The sequence below is a fragment of the Rhinolophus hipposideros genome, assembly GCF_964194185.1.
Source record: "Rhinolophus hipposideros genome assembly, chromosome: 1".
Taxonomy (NCBI): Eukaryota; Metazoa; Chordata; class Mammalia; order Chiroptera; family Rhinolophidae; genus Rhinolophus; species Rhinolophus hipposideros.
Genome location: NC_138047.1, coordinates 65,508,584 through 65,530,696, shown reverse-complemented (window position 1 = coordinate 65,530,696; position 22,113 = coordinate 65,508,584). Strand labels below are relative to the sequence as shown.

Below are 22,113 nucleotides of genomic sequence, written 5' to 3'. Positions count from 1 at the left end.
CGTGGATTAGAAGAATTACTATTGTTTAGGTATCCATACTGCCCAGGATGATCCACAGATTCAGTGCAATCCCTACCAAAATCCTAATGGCATTTTTACAGAAACAGTAAAAATCCTAAATTTTATATGGAACCACACAAACACATGTACACAAAAACCAAATAGCCAAAGCAATCTTGAGCAAGAACAACAAATCAGGAAGCATCATATTTCCTGATTTCAAAATATGTTACAAAGCTATAGTAATCAAAACAGTATGGTACTGGCATAAAAACATATATATAAATGAGTGAAACAGAATAGAGTCTAGATATAAATCCATGCATTTTCAGTCAACTGATTTTCCACATGGGTACTAAGAACACATAAATGGGAAAAGGATAGTCACTTCAAAAAGTGATGCTGGGAAAACGGAATATCCACATGCAAAAAAATAAAATAAAATTGGATCCTTATTTTACCTCATACATAAAAATTAACTAGAAATGGATTAGAGACTTAAATGTAACATCTGAAATTGTAAAACTCCTAGAAGAAAACAGAGAGGAAAAGCTCTTTGACATTGGTCTTGAAATTCTTTTTTTCAACAACAAAAGCACAATTAACAATAGCAAAAATAAGTAGGACTACATCAAACTGAAAAGCTTCTGCACAGAAAAGACACAAACAAAAAAAATCAACAAAATGAAAAGACAACCTACAGAGTGAGAGAAAATATTAGGTTGGTGCAAAAGTAATTGCAGTTTTTGCAATTATTTTTAACCTGTTAAACTGCAATTACTTTTGCACCAACCTGATACTTGTAAACCGCATATCCAATAAGAGGTTAATACCAAATATATAAGGAACTCATACAACTCAATAGCAAAATGACAACCTGATTAAAAAATGGGCAAAGAACGCAAACAGACATTTTCCATAGAAGACTATACAGGTGACGAACAGGTACATGAAAAGATGCTGAAAATTACTAATCATCAGGGAAATGCAAATCAAAACTACAATGAGATATCACACCTATTAGAATGACTAAGATCAAAAAGACAACAGATAACAAGTATTGGTGATATATACCTGTGCATATTATAATTGTCATTTATAAAGTAAATGTAGTATATTGAAAATATATCCAGAATTTGACAACTTTGCACCTCCATTTCTAAGCCTGAGAATTACAGATTTCTTCCCAAAAGTATATATAGTGAAGATCCATTAAGTGCTAATTTTTAAATTCAGTTTGTCTCCTTCATTTATGTAAAGATAATATTATATTGCTTTTGAGTTTTAAGAAAACCTTTTTTTTTTACGGTCAAATTAAGATTCATTCTGCAGATACAGATGGATTACAGAGGAGAATTTTATGTTATTGTAAGGAGTGGTTTGTAATCTGCCAGTCACACTTTTTGTATCCTGGTTGTGTGCAGAGGAAGCCTCAAGCATGGGCTGATACTCAACTTGTGATCACATCAATACTGCTCTCTGTCTTCTACGCTGCAGGTCACTAAATTCGACCAAAACACCTGTTGTGGGTTTGACCCCAGACACCAAATGCAACTGTCTGACTGTTCCTCCCTATCATAGCAACAGCTTCTTTCTCACCTACCCTCACCCTTCATTATATTACCTAGGTAATAAGAAAATGTATTATTATGTGATTCCTAATATCGTGGTGATCCATCACATTTCCTTAGTGGTTGGAAATTAATACTAAAGGAAAGGGAAATGTGGGAGTTGACATTGCTTTATTTATCCATTCAACAAATCCTTATTAAATATCTACTGGGGATACATTGATTGAATCCTTACATTCATGAACCTTAAAGTCTACTGGGGATGACAGACAATAAACAAATAAATATAACACGAATTTTTTATTACAAATTAGAATAAGTACTGTGTTTGAAATAAAGCAGGTGAGTCTGCGCATAGTCAGGGGGCCGCTTTAGATGGGGCTGTGAAACAGGCCTCTCTGAGGAGGTGACATAGGAGCTGAAGGTCGAGAATGTGTGAGCCGTGCTGAAAAAATGGTAGAAAGGCATTCCAGGCAGAGTGAATATAAAGGGCAAATGCTTGAAGGCAGGAAGGGATTTGGAGTATTTGAAGAGTAGGAAAGAAGGAGATTGTGGCTGAGACATAGGAAGGGAGAGGGCAAATGGAGTGACGGGAGGTTAGGGAAGTAGGCAAGCTGGATCATACAGGGCTGTGTACGTTATGGGAAAAAGTTTGGATTTTATTCCAGATATAATGATAAGGCATTAATAGAGGAGTGACATCATGTGATTGACACGTGCAAAGCTGGTAGAAGGCAGGATGATTGAAGAAATTGAGTGGGTATCAGAGAAAAGGGAATCGATCCCATTTTATTCTAGAGAGTGCTGATGGGGCTTATTGGTGGTTTTGATGGCAGGTGGAATCAAGGTAGGTACCTGAGACAATGGCTTGAGTGATTGGGTGCCATCTGCTAATCTGGAGGAGAAACTCAAAGGCTGTCAGAATTTTTTTGCTGGTAAACAAAAAGCTCTGGTTTGGATATACTAAATGTAGGTGCCAGCAAGTAGAGTTGACAAGTAGGCAGTTGTAGCTCAGAAGAAATGTGAAAGATAGTGATACAAATTTCACAGTCATTCGTAAGAATATTGGTTGTATTTAAAAGCCATGAAAGTGTGATGAGATTATTATATCATTTGGGAAAAAGAAGACTTCTCTGCATAAACCCCCGAGTCACTCCAACTTCATTCATTTGCTTACTTATTCAACACATATTTAATGAGTTCTACTATACCAGGCACTTTTCTGTTGCATTGTAGCTACAGTCGTGAGTAAAGGAGACCAATTATTTGCCTTCATAGAACTTCTATTTAGTAGAAGATGCAGAAGGTAAACCAGTAACCAACAGATGTGTAACTTCATTATATAGAGAACCAGCAGCAGCCAAGGAGACTGAGGAGTTGGTCAGTGAGGTAGCACCCTTTTTTTCCCTACCAGTGATGTTGTGGCAGCTAACAGAGAGAGTAGTACAAGAACGAGGAGTCATGTGGGTCAGATACTGCAGAGAACCCAAGTAAGATGGTGACTGAACTGTGACTTTTCAGCACTTGCTGTGGAGTAGTGTAAAATAGATTTGGGGGCACTGAAGATGAAGAAATGGAGATAGTGAAGACGGCTGTTTTAAAGGAGTTTGCTATGTAGGACAGCAAAAAAAGTGGGACCATCGCTAGTGAAAGAAATGAGATTAGGAAAGTGTTGTTTAAAAACAATAAAGAGATAGAATTACAGAGCATGCTTATGATTAATGGGAATGCTGTAATGGAGAGGGAGTGGAAGTGGGTACCTGAAGGAGTGAAGTTCTTGAGCAGGTGAGAGGAGATGAGATCCAGGGTGGGCTTGGAGGGAATGGCTGTTTGAAAGGATCAGAGTCTTATCGTTCATTGTAAGTGGACGGAAGGTGGAGAGGATGAAATGGTTGTAGCTAGGTTTGCAAATTTGATTACTTTGCTCGAGCAGTACAGCTGCTTGAATGCTTCTTTTTTTCCAGTGATGTATGAAATTGAGAGTGGAAGGAAAAGGGGTTTGAGAAGAGAAGACATGAAATATCAGAGAGTGGAAAGTAAGGTTACCAAAGAAGGATAGCAGGAGTGTTGTGCATTAGAGAGGGTTCATTCAAGATTTATGGTAATAAATGTATAATTTTTTCCAGCTACTTTCAGTTGCTCTGTTTCTACCACAGAGGAGGCATAGATTCCTCTGGATTCATCCACAGTTGTACTTGTGCGAGATGAATGCAATGATTGAAGACTAGATGAAGGAAATTAAGGGTTTTAGCAAAGTAATGAAGGATCATGAAATGTAAGCTGATTAAGGAGGGAATTAAAAACAGGAGGAATGCACAGGGGATTGTGAACGGTTAGAAAAGGGATATTATTCATTCATTTGGTTTACTTATACACTACAGTGGAGCGCCTACTATGTGCCAAATATTGTTCTAGGCCCTGTGGATATATTCTTGAGCAAGACTGGCCAAGTCCTCACACAGAGTAGGATTAGATGAACAATAAACAATTAAAACCAATAAGTGTTAAAATCAGATATTACAGAGGGCTATGAAAACAATGTAAAAAAAGGTAGGGAGGTAGAGAGCATCAAATGGGAGGGGAGAGCAGTGGAATTTAGAGAAGGTGTTCCAGCAGGGAATCCTCTCTGTAAAACTGAACCTGGATGTTGTGAGAGAACAGGCCTGTGAATAACTGGGAGTAGTGGCTGGGCTGACGGAACACCGACTGCTTTTCTGTTTTAGTATCATTAGTAGTTGAATAGATAGTAAGGCCAACAATGCCGTGATGAACAAGAGGTTTTTCTCTTCCCTATTGATTTTTAAATGGTTTGATTTTTTTCATTTAGCTAGCATAATGTTTTCAAGGTTAATCTATGTGTTTAGCAGGTATTAGTACTTCATTCGTTTTTATTGCTGAATATTTTTCCATTGCGTGGATATACCATATTTTGTTTATCCATTCATCAGGTAATGAGCATTTGAGTTGTTTTCACTTTTTGGTTATTATGAATAATGCTTCTATGAGTAGTCATGTAAAAGTTTTTATGCGGAGATATGTGTTTAATTCTCTTAGGTATATCCCTACAAGTATAAGTGGCTGTTTAAAGACCCAAACTTAAAAATGTATTATCTTAAAAATATTTATCCCTTACTCCATAATATATTCTGTTTTAAAATAATACATTCAGTTATTACCAGTTACTTATTAAGCTACTAGTTGAATCACTAATTTTTCTCCAGAAATCTGAGTCACACTGGCCCCACAGAAACTGTCTCCTAAACCCTCTGGCTCTGGAGCCCCCTGGCTCTGCCCACTGCGTGGGTGCATGCCAGTATTTCAGCCACATTCTGTCTGATGGGCATTGGGAATGCAATTCTCACCAGGTGGTGGCTTACCTTGTTGTCAATAAATATTGATTCTTCCTGGAAGAATCATAAATTCTTGGAATTTAAGAATTAGACAAGATTCTTGGAGCTTGCCTAATCCCATCCCTTGGTTTTATAGGCCTTTGAACTAATAGAGTGGTCCAAGAAGTTAAAATGCTTGCCCTGAGATCCTACAGCTAGTTAGAGAACTAGGATGAGAAGCCAGATCTACTCTGATCCTAATTCGGTGCTCTGACTGCTGACATTTGTCTCTGTTGTCCGAATTTAAAGTCATAAACCAGAAAATAAACATAATTCATGTAGGTGGCATTTTCAGATAAAAGTTTACAGAGAATGCTTTCAGAGTGTTATAGGAAAAGTTGACTATCAGCCTCATACTCATTAATTCACAGGGACAGAGAGGGAAACTGGGAGTATTAGGGAAATACAATCACTTTTAGTTTGTGCATAAGGAAGAAAGAATGATAGGCGTTTGTAAACACGCAGACAGTTATAAACAAAGGTCAGCTATTCCTATTAACTTCCCTTAAGAGTCAGCCCTTTTTTCTTCTTACTACGTTCTAACATTTACATACCAGTAGTTTAAAAGGGGGGTATAAGGATTAAGCATAATTACATTACCCAAGTGTAGTCGAATTACCCGGTGGATTATGCAGTTAATCACTTTGATCTTCTAAATGTCATGCTGGATATAGTTTATCCCTCTCACAGTGAGTCAGAAGTGGGAATGGGTTCATTCACTATTTCCAGTAAGTGGCTTATCTACCACCAACAGGTGTTGTGACTGGTGGGAAAGGGTAGGACTGGAATGCACGCTTATTTGGAGATCTCAGAAATGTACCCTTGGGTCCTGACATAGGGCTGTACGTGAGGCCACAGGCAGCTGAGAGAGTTGGCAGCACCACACCTACCCTCTAGCTCAGAAGAGGCTCTTGAATCCCCTGAGTCTCGGAGGATTGTTCCCTAGCACAGAGCCAAGAAGGGGAACTGTGACCCAGGCACAGGTCTCAGCTTCACAACTGTCTGTGTGACCTTGGGCACTTCACCTCAGAATCCAAGTCCCTTGTCTGTAAAACGAGGAAGGTAGACCTAATTTTGATCTGTAAAACTTGTTTTGGCTTTAAAATGCTATGGCTGTACACCCTACTGATTTAACATGTCAAGTGTATTAGATGAGAGGTGGTATATAAAGGTGAAAGAGCTCAGGCCTTAAAGTTTTACAGAACCATCTTTGAGTCCTTTGTGATATTGGGCAAGTTACTTAATCTTGATAAGTTTTCATTGTGTTATACTTAAAAGGGAAAGGATGATAATAGCATCTAATTCATAGGGGTGTTTGGGGGGAAATGGCATTATGCAATCTTTAGAACAATGCCAGATACATCCTATGGTTCAGTGCATATTTGTTAGTAGTAAGTAGTATTTTTATTTTCTTTAGGAACATCTTATCCTAATAATATACTGCTCCCTTTAGAAATAAATGAATATAATTCTAGCAAATTTTAGTAATATTATGAAGTATGTAGACTACAATTTAAAAAAGTTATCGTTAATTAACTATAAAGTAAACTGGAAAAAAAGACCCATAATTTAGATGATTGAATGATAGACAGGATAGGGGAAGAAGTGCAATGCAGAGGTGAAGGTTATGGAGCAAGTGAAAGAAATCTGACTATTTTCTCCTTCACATTTTTGTTGTCTGTAATCTTCCTCCATGTATTTTTGTTCTCTCTTAACTTGGAGATAGAATCATCCATGGAAAATTTATCCAAGTTAATAGCTATTCAGAAGTGGGGCCCTATGTTATTTTTTAAAGACAACAACATTATTATTGTTTTGTTATAATGAAGAAATAAAAAGTAAATCTATGCAACTCCATGTAAGCTATTCCCTTGTAATTTCTGCTATTATTTTTGTAAGTACTATTTTGGTGTGAACCTTCTAACAAAAGCTTCATAATTTTAGAAACAGATACTCGGATATTTTTCCTCAGTTATAATGTTGGTATGAAACTAGCACTATTCACTAGTCGTTTCCTGAACTATCTGAATGAATTTGCTTAAGATAAAATATTGACAGAATCAAAATCCCATTTGTTCAATACTGTGGAGAGAGTTGGCAACTCTAAGTATAATGGTTCATATCTTGGAGAATTAACTATCCAATTCTTTAAAGAAGGGGTAAGCTGTGTGTCGATGTGTAAATGATAATGTAGATGAGATTTTTAGTGGTCATCTCTGAATATGTATATCCTATATGTCCCACACCTCCATCTCCATCTTTTCTTACTTTACTATTGCAGGTGACAAGTAAGAAAGGAAACATTTTGACTCCTCACTATAATCTCAGTAAATTTTATGTGATGTGAACTCGATCCAGAAATGCTTTCTTGTCTCCCTGAAAAAAATTACTTTTCACTACATTGTAATTTCTAACTAGGGTAATGTTCTCTAATGTCTCTAATGTTGCTTATATACTTCTTTCATAGGAAGCCAGTTGTAAGAACTCCTTACCCATCCTTCTAACAAAAGACTTAGACATGCCAAAACCATCTCCCAAAACCAAGGTGAGTTGTATCTGATTTTTAGGCTTCCACATGAAACATTTTATAGTCTCATGTTTTCCATATTCTGTTGCTTGCATTTCTCTCAGCCTTTTAAAAATTTTTGGGACCTAGTGGTATAAAAAGCTCTATTTTTAGTACTTTTAATCCAAGGTTATATTCATCCAAAGGTCTCAGGACACTCCTATTATTTAACAGAAAGTGCTATTTTTCAGTAGTGGTCTTCTGCTCAATCAGAATTGTTTCCAGCTTACAGAATAGGAAATAGTTTAGTAAATTTTTCCTCGATTACTTCAAGGGGTAAAATAAAATGTCCAACTATAAGTTTTTTCAAAATAGATATCACTTTATTGATTTTTCATAATTATAAAATATAACTCTTTATTTAAAATTTATTTTAGTTTATTATTAATCTATTATAATTATTTAAAATATACTTTCAAAATCATAAAAATAACATGATCAATGGAAAGTAAGTCAACTTTAATAAGAAAAAATAAGATCTATCATATATATGACAGAAAAAAAGGGTCTAATGTGTAAAATTTTGTTTTCCTTATTAAGAAAACCCAAAATGGCACATAATTGTTTTACTAGGGAAAAGAAAAACTCCTTTCAACACATAGTATGTCATGAGAATTTGATAATTTGTTTGTTAAACCAGAAAAGTGATTACATTCATTTTAGAGCCCCTTTCATAATCTTTAATCCTCTCTTTTGAGTAGAACTTCTATTTTTTAGTATATATAATATTCCTAACTGGCCACTGTGACATTTATACAGATATTTTTTTTTCAGCTCTAAGACAAATATTCTCCAAACTTTCTTTCTTGAGTCCACTATAAGCAAAATTTAAAAGAATTATAGTCTCTGATTTTAATTGCCAGTTACTATAAAAATAATTGTGTCTTTATTTTTAAAAGCAAATCAAGGAAAGTACTGAGTCATCACTTAGTGTCTTCTTTATGGTAAGAGTCCACAGTTTATTTTAGAAAGAAATAAAAACATCTCTCTTTATAAAACTAATTCCACCTTGATTTTTTCTGGAAAATTATTTTAACTAGAATGCTTTCTTTTCGAGATTCAAAGTACTATATTGTGTCGTGTATAATGCGTACTTTTTTGCCCAAATTTGTGATGGAAAAATAAGGATGTGCAGTATACATGGGTAGTATCTATATAAATGTTTTTAATTCTTTTATTTATGCTTATGAGTTAAAATTGTAACTCTAGAAATCATTGATGATATCCATATGCAAAATAATACCCTAGAATACGATAATCAGTTTTTTTGAACTTAAGGAGTTCTTGGCCTTCTATGATGTTTAAATAACATAAATTTGTTGCTGGTAGATAAAATTTCTTGTACCCTGTATCTGTTCTTGTGTTTTGTAATTATTTGCTATATAAAATTTCTTGTACCATAATATGATACGAAATAAATGCTAAAATTCCTTTGTAATACAAAAAACAAGTACCTAAATATAAACAAATAATAATTTGAATTAAAAAATGTAAACAAAAGATTTTTTCCCCTGAAAGTTTGAGCCAAAAATGTGGGTGCACATTATACATGGCAAAATATGGTATTTTTGTATGTTTTTCAATGAAATGTTTGTGTATGCAAACTTACATATAATTCAAATGTATAGTAGAAATTTTGTTTACTATGTAATTAATAAAATTCAGTGTCAGAAATATACTCATCAAATAGATGCATTAAAAAATGTAGAATTTATAGGGTGGCTGGTTAGCTCAATTGGTTAGAGCGTGGTGCTAATAACACCAAGGTTCGATCCCCACAAGGGCCACTGTGAGCTGTGCCCTCCTTAAAAAAAAAAATAATGTAGAATATGAGGAAAATTTTAGGTACCATTTGCTTATTAGCTCCATTTATATTGATATAACTACTTTTAGGTAGAGAGACCCTAGATAAATCACTTCCTAAATAAAAGATAATCTTGAATCCTATCATAGTAACTGTTTGAAGGGATTTGTTAGTCATATGAAATTAATGCCATTTGGATTATTACAGGCAGGTACAGAATTGATATTAGTTTGCATTTATTATCCTCTGTCAGTCTTGCTTTATGGTTCCTGACCAAATTAATTCAATAGAGAAATTACTTCATTGGTTAAGTCTTGGTTGGTAACTTTTGCTTCTTTGTGGCCTTGCATGAGCAAGTGTAAATTTATATGAGCAAACTAGGCTCTGCTTAGTTTAGGGGTGATTAAACTCTTTGTAATTGCAAATCCCAGAAATGAGACAGACAGAGCATGTGAGCTACAAGAGGTTATAAGGCACTGACTCTTTCATCCAGATTTTCTCTTAAGATCTTTTTTTCTCCAGTTGAAAGCTAAACTTGAGAACACCTTTAAAATATGGTTGATGTGTCCTTTGTAGAGTGACTTAAGGAACTGTGAGAATGCTGTGTATCCTTGGTGTTGATGTAACTCCAGTTGGATACCATAGTTGTCTTTCTCAGACATCTCTTGTTACAGCTGTATTTGCCTTGGACAGCTAAGTATTTCTGATCCCTGCATGGCTAGAAGTGTAAAATGGTAATCCAGAAATGGCATATGTCCATCTGGAGATGTCTCTCTAGTCTAAGCCATCTGTCCCCATGTGTGTTCCCTCTGCCAGCTGTTATCTCTGTTCTTAGGCAATGAGAAGGATTCTATTTCTCTTCCTTAGATAGGAAAGCCTCTTCTTGATTTGAGTCCAAGCTGAAATAAAATGATACCATTACACAGTGCCATGCTACTTCGTGGATGAGCAGTGATCACCAGCCCTGTTAGCTCAAGGACATAGTCATATAACCATTTCATGTCCAATACCGTGTAGACTACATATGCAAACCAATAATTGGAATAGAAGGTACTGAAGAGAACATCAAAATAGATTTTTAAAGAGGTGTAGAACATAGAAAGACACAGTTCCTTGAACGTAGTACAATGATGACTAGAGGAGAGGAGAAAAAGTCATTTTCTACCAAATATATGTGCTATGACTTTAAATAAGCCTTACAATCCATAGCCACCGTCCTGAAGAGAATCTAGGGAACCGAGAGAAGAAAACTATCTTTTGTCTCTCTCCCCTTGGTGTATGCTCTAAACTTCTCACTGCAGTTGCTATGTTCTTGACCTCAGCAAAAAATTCAAGGTCAGGTCATTGTATGAGGATGAATATCAGATTCATTCAGTGCTGGGATGAAGGTATAAAATAAACTGTAATCTATTTCTTTCCCGACTTTTATCAGTGGATAAAAATATATTGATAAAAATTGATATTACAAACACATAATAGTTTTGATTAATCATTGGAGTCTCCTAATGCTTTTATAAATGTTTTCTTTAGTAAACTGTCATATAACTCTAAATTTTGTGATAAAAGATAATGTTATCAAGTCAACAGTTATGTAGTAGAAGCAACTGTTAAATTATTTTTCTTTTCAAAGGGTAATGGTTTCACGGACCATGAATCATTTATGAAGATTTTCTTCACTAATGAGATTAGTTGTCACAGTTGTATTTTCTTAATTTTTTTTAAATGCCTATGCCTATTGGCAAAGTAAACTAGAAACTTAAAATAATGTAGAGTTTTGAGAAAATTTAGTGTCAATATAATTTAATTTTTAATGTGCAAATTCATAGAAAGAGTAACTCCATAAGCATTAAATTTTACCAAATTTCCAAGTTATTTAAAAATATTGTTAATGGACATGCACGTATTTTATGTTGCTTTAATTAATGTGTGCATTCTAATTAGTATTTTAGTTTTTCCAGTTAACATAATTTCCACTATGTGTTTCCATGAATCAGCCTAGTTTACATACTTACTTTCAATTAAAAGTAATATTAGTAGAAGTAATAGTGATGATGATGATGGGTAACAACAAGTATCAGACATTCTTGGAACTACTTAATGTATATTTTCTTACCTAATCATATTTCATGTGTTGTGTATTTAGACAACTTGAATATTTGGCACTGTTTCCAATTTACCATAAACATAAAAAGCACTACTACATACATGCTAATAAAGAATAACTTTTGAATGCTGAACAGCATTTTTTCTTATATTTTTATTATCTATGGTAGAACTAATGGATATGAATAGTTTCATGGCTAATGTACTGTCTATCACTCTAACATACTTCCCTCCCTAAAGATAACACTATTTTGAAATTAATGTGTATCATTTCCTGTGTTATTATAGGGTAGTTACACACACACACACACACACACACACACACACACACACACAATGTGTATTACAGTTTTTCAGTGCATCATCGTCTGCAACTTTGTTTTTCTGTTCAGTATGCTCTACCCTATCCATTTTATGTTAAGAATATACTCCAGTTTATTTAGCCATTATTCTAGGTTTCCAAATATTTAGATTGTCTCCAATATTTAAATCATTTCCAATATTTTGCTATTACACATCATTTTTAAGTGGATCATTTTCACATGATACCTTTTATACATCTGTAAAAGTAGGGTCATAAATAGACACATCTTTGTCTAGGCATTAAAAATGCTCTCTTAGGATGTTGTGCCAATTTACACACTCAACAGCTGTGTATGATTGATTCCATTTTTCACATCCTCACCAATCCTTGATAATATCAGAGTTTTTGTTCCCTCCAATCTAATGAGTGTGAGATGCAGCTTGCTGTATCCTTAATGTGGGTTTCTCTAATTTCTCATTGTCTCAGAGACATTTATGACTCATTGAATATCCATGTGCTCCTTCAAAGTTTCCCAGCCCCATTGCAGTTATGTGGGACCAGCCTACTACTCTGGCCTACAGGCTATGAGCACAAGTGACAAATGTCGCTTCAGGGGCAGAGAATTCAAAAGTTTGTGAACAACTCTTCAGCTCCTTGTTACACTACAGCAACTAGGCAGTGGCACATGGGTCGTTCAGTGCCTTTTGTGGAGCAGTGCCCCCTGTCAACTTGCACTGGATGTGTGCCAAGACAGCAATAAATCTCTGTTTTGTTAAGCCACTGAGATTTCCATGTTAATGTGTACCTTTGCTATAATGTAGTCTATCCTGATTAATACACACGGGCAGCTTTTCATGTGATGATATTTTCATATATTAAACTTAGGCCATATCTGTGATCATAAATCTGTGTACTGCTTTCTCCTATCATTGCCTTTGAGTTACTGTTGAGTCGTTGTTCTTTTTGTTAATTATTTGTAAGAGTTTCTCTATTAGCTGTTGTCAGTTATATGTGTTACAAATATTAAGTTGGTGCAAAAGTAATTGCGGTTTTTGCAGTTTTTTTTTGTTTTGTTTTGTTTTTTTTTAATGTTTTAAACCGCAGTTACTTTTGCACCAACCTAATACTTTCTCCCAATTTTTCAGTTTCCTTTTCATATTGAATATAGTGCCTCTTAATATGTAAAAGCTTTTAATATAGTCAAATTCATCAGTCTTCAGTTTTTGTGCCTTTTTTACATCTTGTTTAAGAATTTGACTTCAAGAAAGTTTTTTTATTGTTTTCCAAAAGGTTTAAATTTTGCTTTGCTCCATTTGAAATTGGAGTCTGTGTAAAGCATAAAATAGGAATCTACTTTCATATGTAAAAATCAGTCAACTCAACATATTTGTTTAATAGTTTATCTTTTCCCACTTTTTGAAATATCATTTCTATTACACATCAAAATTTTTATGTCTTTTTCTGAACTGTATTATTTGTTGTCTTATCTATTTGTTTATCTTGTGCCATTACCACAATGTCTTATTTAGTAATATCGGGTAGAACAAGTTCCTTCACCTTTATTCTCCTTAAAAGTTATGTTGGTCATTTTTGGTTCTTTGCTTTTACAGTTACATATTGTCAAGTTTCATGAGGAATCTTAGTTAGAATTTGAATTGAATTGATAGATTAATTTTATGAGAATTGGTATCCTGTCCGTGACCGTCCTATAACTCTTTGTTTTCTCAGCTTTTCTTTAATGTTTTTGATTTAAATATGTATATAATTTTCTTCTTAAATATCCTAGGTAGCTCACATTTTATAGATATTATAAATGTAATGCTTATTAAGTCTTCAAACTTTGTTGCTGATATTTAGTGTTAAAATTGGTTTCTATTGTTGACTTTAGGAACCTTGCCAATTCCCATTAGTTGTAATATTTTGTCAGTCAGTTGTCTTTCACTTCCTTCATAGAAAGTCATAGTATCAGAAAATAATGAGCATTGTTTATTCCTTTTCAAGCTTTTTATCATTTATTTTTTCTTGTACTGTGTTCTAGGACTTCCAGTATAAGGTTAAATACAAGTGATGATAGTATGCTTCCTTGAGTTTCTTCCTAATTTTAAGAGAAAGTTTTTACATTTGAATTCTTAAGTATTGTCATGGCATCTTTCTTTTTTTTATAATTTATTCATAATACCAGGCACATAGCAAACCTTTAATAAAGATTTGAAAATGAAGAAATAAATTATTTAATTGCTTCTTTGTTTCATATGAAAGTATTGTCAGTATATTTTCATATATATTTGTCTCACATATACTTAATTAGGTTTGCAATATTTGCTGTAGGTGTTTGGTAGGTATGTTTTATACGCTTAAGGAGGTTCCCCTATATTTATACTTGGCTAAGAGTTTTTATCTTGTGTGAATGTTAAATTTAGCAAATGTTTTTTAAGAAAATTACATGAATTTTCCACTTCATTCTTTCGTAAAATGGGGAGTTATTAGTGATAGATTTTCTAACTTTATACCAACACTGCATCACTGGAATAAGCCACTTCTGAACTTGGCTTTGATACATATATTTAAATACTTTGAGAGATTTGGGTAGCTAATGTTTTGGTTAGTACTTTTTTGTCTATGTTTGTAAATATGTTTTATCTGCATAGTTATATATCTACAGATGTTTGGGTATAAAGGTTCTGAAGTCTGACAATTAAGTTTGCGAACTTGCTGCAGCAATGTTGCTAACCTTTTTTTATATCAGAGGGATTATTCATTATGAATTTCTACCAACTGGACATACAATTAACCAAGTTTACTATTTGGAAGTGCTGAAAAAGCTGCGTGAAAACGTTAGACAAGCCAACAATTCATGGCTCTTGCATCAGACAATGTGCCAGCTCACACGGCACTGTCCATGAGGGAATTTTTAGCCAGTAAACAAATAACTGTATTGGAACACCCTCCCTACTCACCTGATCTGTCCCCGCATTACTTCTTTCTTTACCCGAAGATAAAGGAAATATTGAAAGGAAGACATTTTGATGACATTCAGGTCATCAAGGGTAATATGACAACAGCTCTGATGGCCATTCCAGAAAAGGAGTTCCAAAATTGCTTTGAAGGGTGGACTAAGTGCTGGCATCAGTGCATAGCTTCCCAAGGGGAGTACTTTGAAGGTGACCGTAGTGATATTCAGCAATGAAGTATTAAATGTAGCACTTTTTCTAGGATGAGTTCGCGACCTTCATTGTCAAACCTTATATGCTAGCCTAATAAAATGAGTTGAGGAGAGTTTCTCTTTTCTAATCTCTGAAACAGTTTAAGATGAGGATTATCAGTTCCTTCATTATTTGGCAGAATGTACCTATAAAACTATCTGGGTCTGGTGAGGTTTATTGGTTTACGTGTTTTTAATTTTGTTCTGTTTGCTTTTTAAATTTGTTTTGGCAAGTTGATTTTTAACTGGTATCAATTTTTTTAATGCCCATAGTTCAGTTTATGTTTTCTATTTCTTCTCAGTTAGCTTTGGTTAAGTGATATATTCTAGGAAATTGTCTTTTTTCATTTCTAATATTATCTTTTGAAACCTTCTCGTTTTTGCTTTTGGTTAGTCTTGCCAGAGATTTGTGTTTTTTATTAGTCCTTTCAAAGAACCAGCTTTTAGTTTTGTTGTCTATTGTGTCTTTGTTTCTTATTTCATTGATCTCTGATTTTTATCATTTCCTTTCTTCTCTGTATCTGTTATTCATATGGTAGACCTTCTTTTTTCCTAATGTCTGTTAGCTTCTCTTTCATGGACATATTCCTATATTCTAAATATGTTTTCTGTGTGGTGTGATATTGGAGCTTACTGATCAATTCCTTTGAGTGTATTTTCTCTGTTTACTAAAAGCCTCTTAATGTGTAAAAAAAAAAAAAAGGACAGTCCTTTTTTTTAAGGATCATGTCATTTTGTCCCTTCCTTTTTTTTCTTTTTCTTTTTTTTTTTTTTTTTTGTAATACTTTCACAGTGCCAGGAAGCAGAGGGAACCCTTGATAGATACCTTCCATATGAAAGCTGAGAGAGAGAGAGAGAGAGAGAGAGAGAGAGAGAGAGAGAGAGAGAGATATGGTTATGGAGAATTTACTTTGTAAGAATCTAGCTAAATTTAGCACATTTTTCCTTTGGAAAGGGGTTGATAACCATTAAATATGTAATTATATCTAGAATTTAAGATTTGAGGGTTTATGTGTATCTTTTCCTTATTTGTCTGTTTTGAGTTTTTCTTGCTATAATTTCTCATCTGCTTTTCTTCCCCCATATGGTTGTGTAATAAGTATGAATCTTTATTTCACTAGATAGAAAATGCTCCACCTTTTACTATCTACCTTCTAGGTTCTGGGTTTTTGTTTTTTGTTTTGCCTCTTTCATTATCTTGGGAAATAATTTTGCAAAGCTAAATGTTCAATGCTTAGTTGCATAAGATTTTAAAACATAAATAAATGTTCATTTGTCATTAGAATTATATGACTAAATCTTTTAGAGTTGTATCTATGGCTAAATCTTTTATTTCTAATATTTCTAAGCACATTATTTGATTTCTTAAGTCACTACTAATCTATTTGAAGAGTGTCTGGAATCTTTCTAGAACCAATGACAAGCAGGCTCAATAATTTAAATAGTATTTTCTTGTGTTCTGTGATATTTTATAATGTACATATATACTGTGAAATAAAAAATAATATGGGGTTAAATAATAATTTTAGTAATAATACAAATATGGTATATCTGGGTACACCTGCCTAATCTCTTAATCTTAATAATTTGGCTTATTTAACCCCTGTCTTTATACTTAACCTCTTTCCAGATGCCATAAGCAGCAGTAACCCTAGCCCAAGCAATAGAAGGACCTCTATAAAAGTACCTCTAAGATTAGCACTGCCATGGAGTCCCAGGGCAGAGCTAGCCTGGACTCACTAGTCCTGAGTACCCAGCTTCCTAAGTCAGGGTTTGGATATCTGGACCTTGGATTTCCCCAGTCTGAAATTTCTCCTCTTGCATATCTGCCCTGCTTTGATAAAACACCCCAATGCTTAGGCTCAGTTTGGACATTTCATCACATCTGTCCTGCTCTAGATACTAGGGATTCAAAGTTGAAAAGCCACTGTCTCTGACTTCAAAGAACTAGGTTGAGCAGGAGACCAGACATATATGCAGCAACTAAATTAAAAGATCACATGTGCTAGACTGACTTTCTGATCCCAGATCTGCCTTTCGGTTTGCCATTCTGTTTTGTATGTCTTACAGAAGCAACTCTGTCACTTAATAGTAGTATGTCCTTAGGCACATTGTAGAATATTTTGGGATCTTTGTATTCTAATCTATAAAAGCAATAATAGCATAATACTAATCATGTAGGTGTTGCTTATTGAGCATTTGATTGCTAAACATTGTGAAACATACTTCTCATATTACTTGATTAAATGCAATAGTATAGGATAGAAATGACCTTTATCATTCTGTATAACCTTGCTTATACTTCAATAATTAAAGCAATCCCAGAATCTTAGTGCCTCAAAAAATCATGTCTTGTTCATGCCTGTCCAATTTTTACTGACAAAAGGGCTCTTCTTATGCTGGTCACGGTTCTGATGAGCAACCCATTTCAAATGTGGCCAGTTAGTGTGCCAAAAGAAAAAGAAAGAGTTCTGTAGGATATTGCATTGACAATTAAATGTCCTGGCCTGGAAGTAACTCTATCACTTCTGCTCATAACTCATTGGCCAGAACTAACCTGAACTAATCATGTTGCCCCATCCAGCCACAATGGGAATGGAGCTACAACCCTATTGATGTGCCTGGAAGGAGTTTTACCACTATTTGATAAACAACAGTACCTTCATTTTCCTCTTTTTTTTTTTTTAATAGATGAGAAAATGGAGGCTTAAGGAGTGTAGTTAACTTTCCCAAGGTTGTATGGATAATATATGTATTTGATCCTAAAGGCCAAACTCTTTGTGTCTTCCATTTCCATAGTCCTGTGTGCCATATTGTGTTACAATACCTCCTTTGCAGAGAAGTTGTGAGAATTAAAGATAATACGTTTACCTAATTGATACATTGTTTGGGACATGAATTAAGCATTTAAGGCCTACTCAAAGATACGAAGGTATCCACATATTTTCAGTAAGACTGAGTTGCCATATTGCTCTCTAACATAGTTCTACCAATTGGTATTTCCCCCAGTAGTATATGGGCATTCTAATTGCTCTACAAACTGGTGGACATGGGACATAATCAGCCTTAAATGTTTACCAACATGATAGATGTGAATTGGAATCTTTGCTTGGGTTGTAAAATGTTATTTTTCTGATTTCCAGTGGGATTGAACATGTTTTGTATATTCTGGACTGTTTATAATTATATTCTAACAATCAGTGATATAAAATTGGGTCAAATTAAATAAAGTAGTTCAATATTGAATTTTCTGCACAAAGTAGACACTTTGATAATCATAAATATAGACAACAAAGAAAAAGTTGAAATGAATAATATAAAACATGAGTGAGCACCACCAGCCCAAATCAGCCCACCACTTGTTTATATAAAAAAAGTTTTATTGGCACACAGCTATGCCCATTCCTTTACACATTGTCGATGGCTGCTTTCATACTACAACAACAAAGGTGAATAGTAGCAACAGAGACTGTATAACCCATAAAGCCTAAAATATTGACTATGTGGCTTTTTTATTTGGGGGGGTAATTATAATTACTTGGGCACTTAGCACCGTGCAGAAACAACATTATCATCAGTAAATATGTGGGGGGGGGGGTTTGGATTGAATTTCTTTTTTTAAATTAAATTTATTGGGGTGACTGTAGTTAGTAAAATTACATAGGTTTCAAGTGTTCAGTTCTATAACACATCATCTAAATATCACATTGTGTGCTCACCACCCAGAATCAGTTCTCCTTCCATCACCATATATTTGACCCTTTTTACCCCTGCACTATATGGCTTTTTACAGAAAATGTTTGCAAACTCCTATTGTAGAAGCATAATTGCCAAAGGCCAGTGTAAACCCCAGAATCATTATCATTACTAATAATTTTCATGATTTGCTGTTACCATTACCTGATATAAAACTCAGAATTTATAAGATTGATTTCTTTTCTTTTTTTTGTAATCTGATAGGCATTTTTGCAATTATGTTGTCATTTTAAACCTTTTAAAATGACTGTAAGGTTTAAATTATTTATAGCTGCAAGCAGATAATTTATTATTTTACTTTCAAATCACATTTCCTGTTGTTCAATATTTTCTTTTCTTATAATTATGCCTAACAAAACAGCACTACTCTTATAATTTCTATAACACATCACACTGGTTTCTCCTTTGCATTTCCATCTGATGAGTCACTTTTAGAGTGACTTACTTGTTTCTCAGGCTTCTACTGAGATACTGGCTAAGACAAAAACAATAATTGACAAGGTGGATAGGGAAAATGTATTTTCAGAAATTTATTATAATCTTGATTAGTGTTTCTTCTGTTTTCATTTTATTTCTGACTTATATTTGTTGAAGTCAGTGTAAACATCCAATTAAAGAGTTTTAAACTGAAGCAGAGAACAAGTTCAAGTACAAATTCTCATGTTCTCAGATCCCAGTGTGTAACTCTGAAGAAGAGAATCAAATAGGGCTGTATCTAAGATCAGAAGACATTTTGATAACAGAATCAGAGAGGGACAATAAATCGTTCATTCATTCAATGAACATTTATTGAGTGTCTGTGGCAGGCAGTGTGTCAGACTGAATTACATATTAATATGGCCCCAGGAACTCAATTATATCTTTTTACAGATATTTTATTTTTCTCTCTGAGTGTCTGTACATGAAAATTTTTTCTGATATTTATCACAAGTTGTTGGATACTCCTTTGAAATACCTACCGTATGATGTTGTTTAGTAGTCACAAAATAGCTAGAGATATTTAGGAGAGTATGCTATTTATTTCCTCACAGGTTTTATGCCTAGAGTTTTAGTAGTTATCACCTCCCCATTTGATTACTTAGTTACAGCTATGTATGACAGAGAAAAAATAATTCATTTTTTTCTTTCATTTTCCTTTTTTTAGAGGGAAACACTATTTTAAAAAAATCCATAGCACATGTTCTTTGTAAAGGAAACCAGTTGGCTCAGAAACATAGATAACTTCTTGTTAAAATATCACAAATACAATGAAATTCTCACAGTTATCTTGATTTTGTAACTCCTAAGGAAAGATGTGATTCTAGGGAAACATGAAAAAAACGTATTTGTACCCCTACCAACATCCACATCTGCCTGTCAGATACTAACTAATCTCGCAAATGACTCTTCTTTGAAGCCTTTCTTGGCATCCTTCTCTCTGGTGGAAATGATCATTTCTGTTGCCAATACAGCGTTCTTTAACTACTCTACCTTTCAGTAGAATACAAACGCTTTTCAGAATAAGGCTGTGTCGTGTTCATCCTTGTATATCTAGAGTCTGTCATATTGCCCGCTATAGACACTGAGTAAATGCTTGTTGAATGAATGAATGATTTATTCTCCCTCTCTCATTCTGTTATCACAGTGTACAGCAGGTCCTCAAATAAGGATTCAGCGTCATTTCATCATAATGTTATGAGATGTCTTAGGAACTTAACTCTTATAGCAATTAGTAACTCTTATTTATATCAACTGTTACTCATATCAAATGGCAGAGTTGGTTTTGTTATATATCATTTCACCACAGTCCCAAGAACCCATTGAAGATGTTAAATGAGGACTTACTATATTCCTTTTATTTATTTGCATGATTCTTTATCTTAAATACTACTTTATTTGATTCTCTTCTTCAGATTTACAGTTTGGGACCTTGGAACATCATAAAATTTGTACTTGAACTTATTCTCTGTTTCATTACGAGTTTTTAACTGAATGCTTATCCTGATGACTCTAACCAGGCCTTTATTCACTTATCCTTTTACCAGGGACCTCGTATTTTCTTATCCCATCTTTTTCTTTTCTTTGCTTTTTCTTTTAACGAGAGATAAAAAATCGGAAGAGAAATACAGTTATTTATACCCATCATGTCCCCAGTGAGAAGTCTCTCTTTGTGACCATATTATATTGCATAGAATGATAAAGATGTCTAACTAGCCTGGCAATTCTTGGATCTACCCCAACCTCTTAAATGGGATTCTTATATCCTACTAGACCTGCTAAACAATTAAAAACAGGATAGCAGAGTTCAATTTTAAAACAAGTTTTAACTAGTAGTGTTCTAACATCCCCAAAACAACTTTTGTGACTCCTTTTCACTGAGGAGCTCTTACGGAAAGTGATTTTGTCAATACCAGTTCTGCCAAACACTCAGATTAACCAATGACTTTTAATCTGATAATACTATATAGCTTTCAGCAACAAAATACCCTGTGATTTTTCCAGAGTTAATTTGGCTTGTGTTTAAATCAACAATGACAATAGCCAGCATTTTCTTGTTCTCATTACCTAAACCCCAATTCCCACAGAATGATGTGAAGAGGTTCAGATGATACCTGTAGCCGTTGGTGTTACAGGAAAGGTATCATGAAGTTAGGGAACCTGAATCTTTCATAATGGGCGGTAAGCATGACTATCCTTTGCTCCAGAGGAAGATACTATCTCTGTCTTTCAAGGCTGTAAGGAAACCAGTCTTTACTCTAGATGGAAAGACTATCTCATCTTCCAAAGCTTTTTACTATACGAATATCCTTGAAAAGATAATACAGAACAAAGGCAGTCAGTGTCTCTATATATAAGACATACAGAAACATAGCAGACCCATAGAGAATTCTCTTCTAGAACTACCGTGTTCACTAGAACAAGAGAGAATCTTTGTCCTAGCATCCCCAGGAAAATTTCTCATATTGACCTTCCTGAACAAATTACTGCGGCTACGAGATGGGAGTGCACCAATTGGCTTCATCTAGGTCATGTGATTCACCCCTAGTGCCCTGAAAGGAGTTACCTTCTTGGGAACCCCATGGACGAAAGACTAGGATGATATTAATGTTTTGATTGAACCTTCGACAAACTCTGTTATTAATAATACATGCCCCAATGGAAATTGGGGACATTGGCACAGAAGGAGTGATATAAGCTCTGGGAAGGCAACCAAAATTGTACATTGCACAAGTGCCAGTTAATGAATATCAAACTTAGAAGATGCAAAAAGTATGAGTGTAATCTGGGGCGTATATTATCAATAACAGTGTTTGGCGAAGGTTCAGTCAAAAACATTAATATCATCCTAGTCTTTCCTCCACACTGTGACCAGAATAGCTATTATAAAATACTTTGTTCCTCCACTGAATAATGAACAAAGACCAAACCCTTTATCACA

At 34.3% G+C, this 22,113-nt stretch overlaps 1 protein-coding gene across 3 annotated transcripts in view; it reads left to right on the top strand.

Moving 5' to 3' along the window:
• Positions 1-22,113, top strand: part of FAM13A (family with sequence similarity 13 member A) — a 274,476-nt gene that overhangs the window by 121,492 nt on the left and 130,871 nt on the right. For all 3 annotated transcript variants that reach the window (XM_081042945.1, XM_081042944.1, XM_081042943.1), the window contains exon 6: positions 7,428-7,505. In XM_081042945.1, coding sequence (XP_080899071.1) covers positions 7,428-7,505 — 78 coding nt within the window. The remainder of the gene's footprint in view (positions 1-7,427; positions 7,506-22,113) is intronic.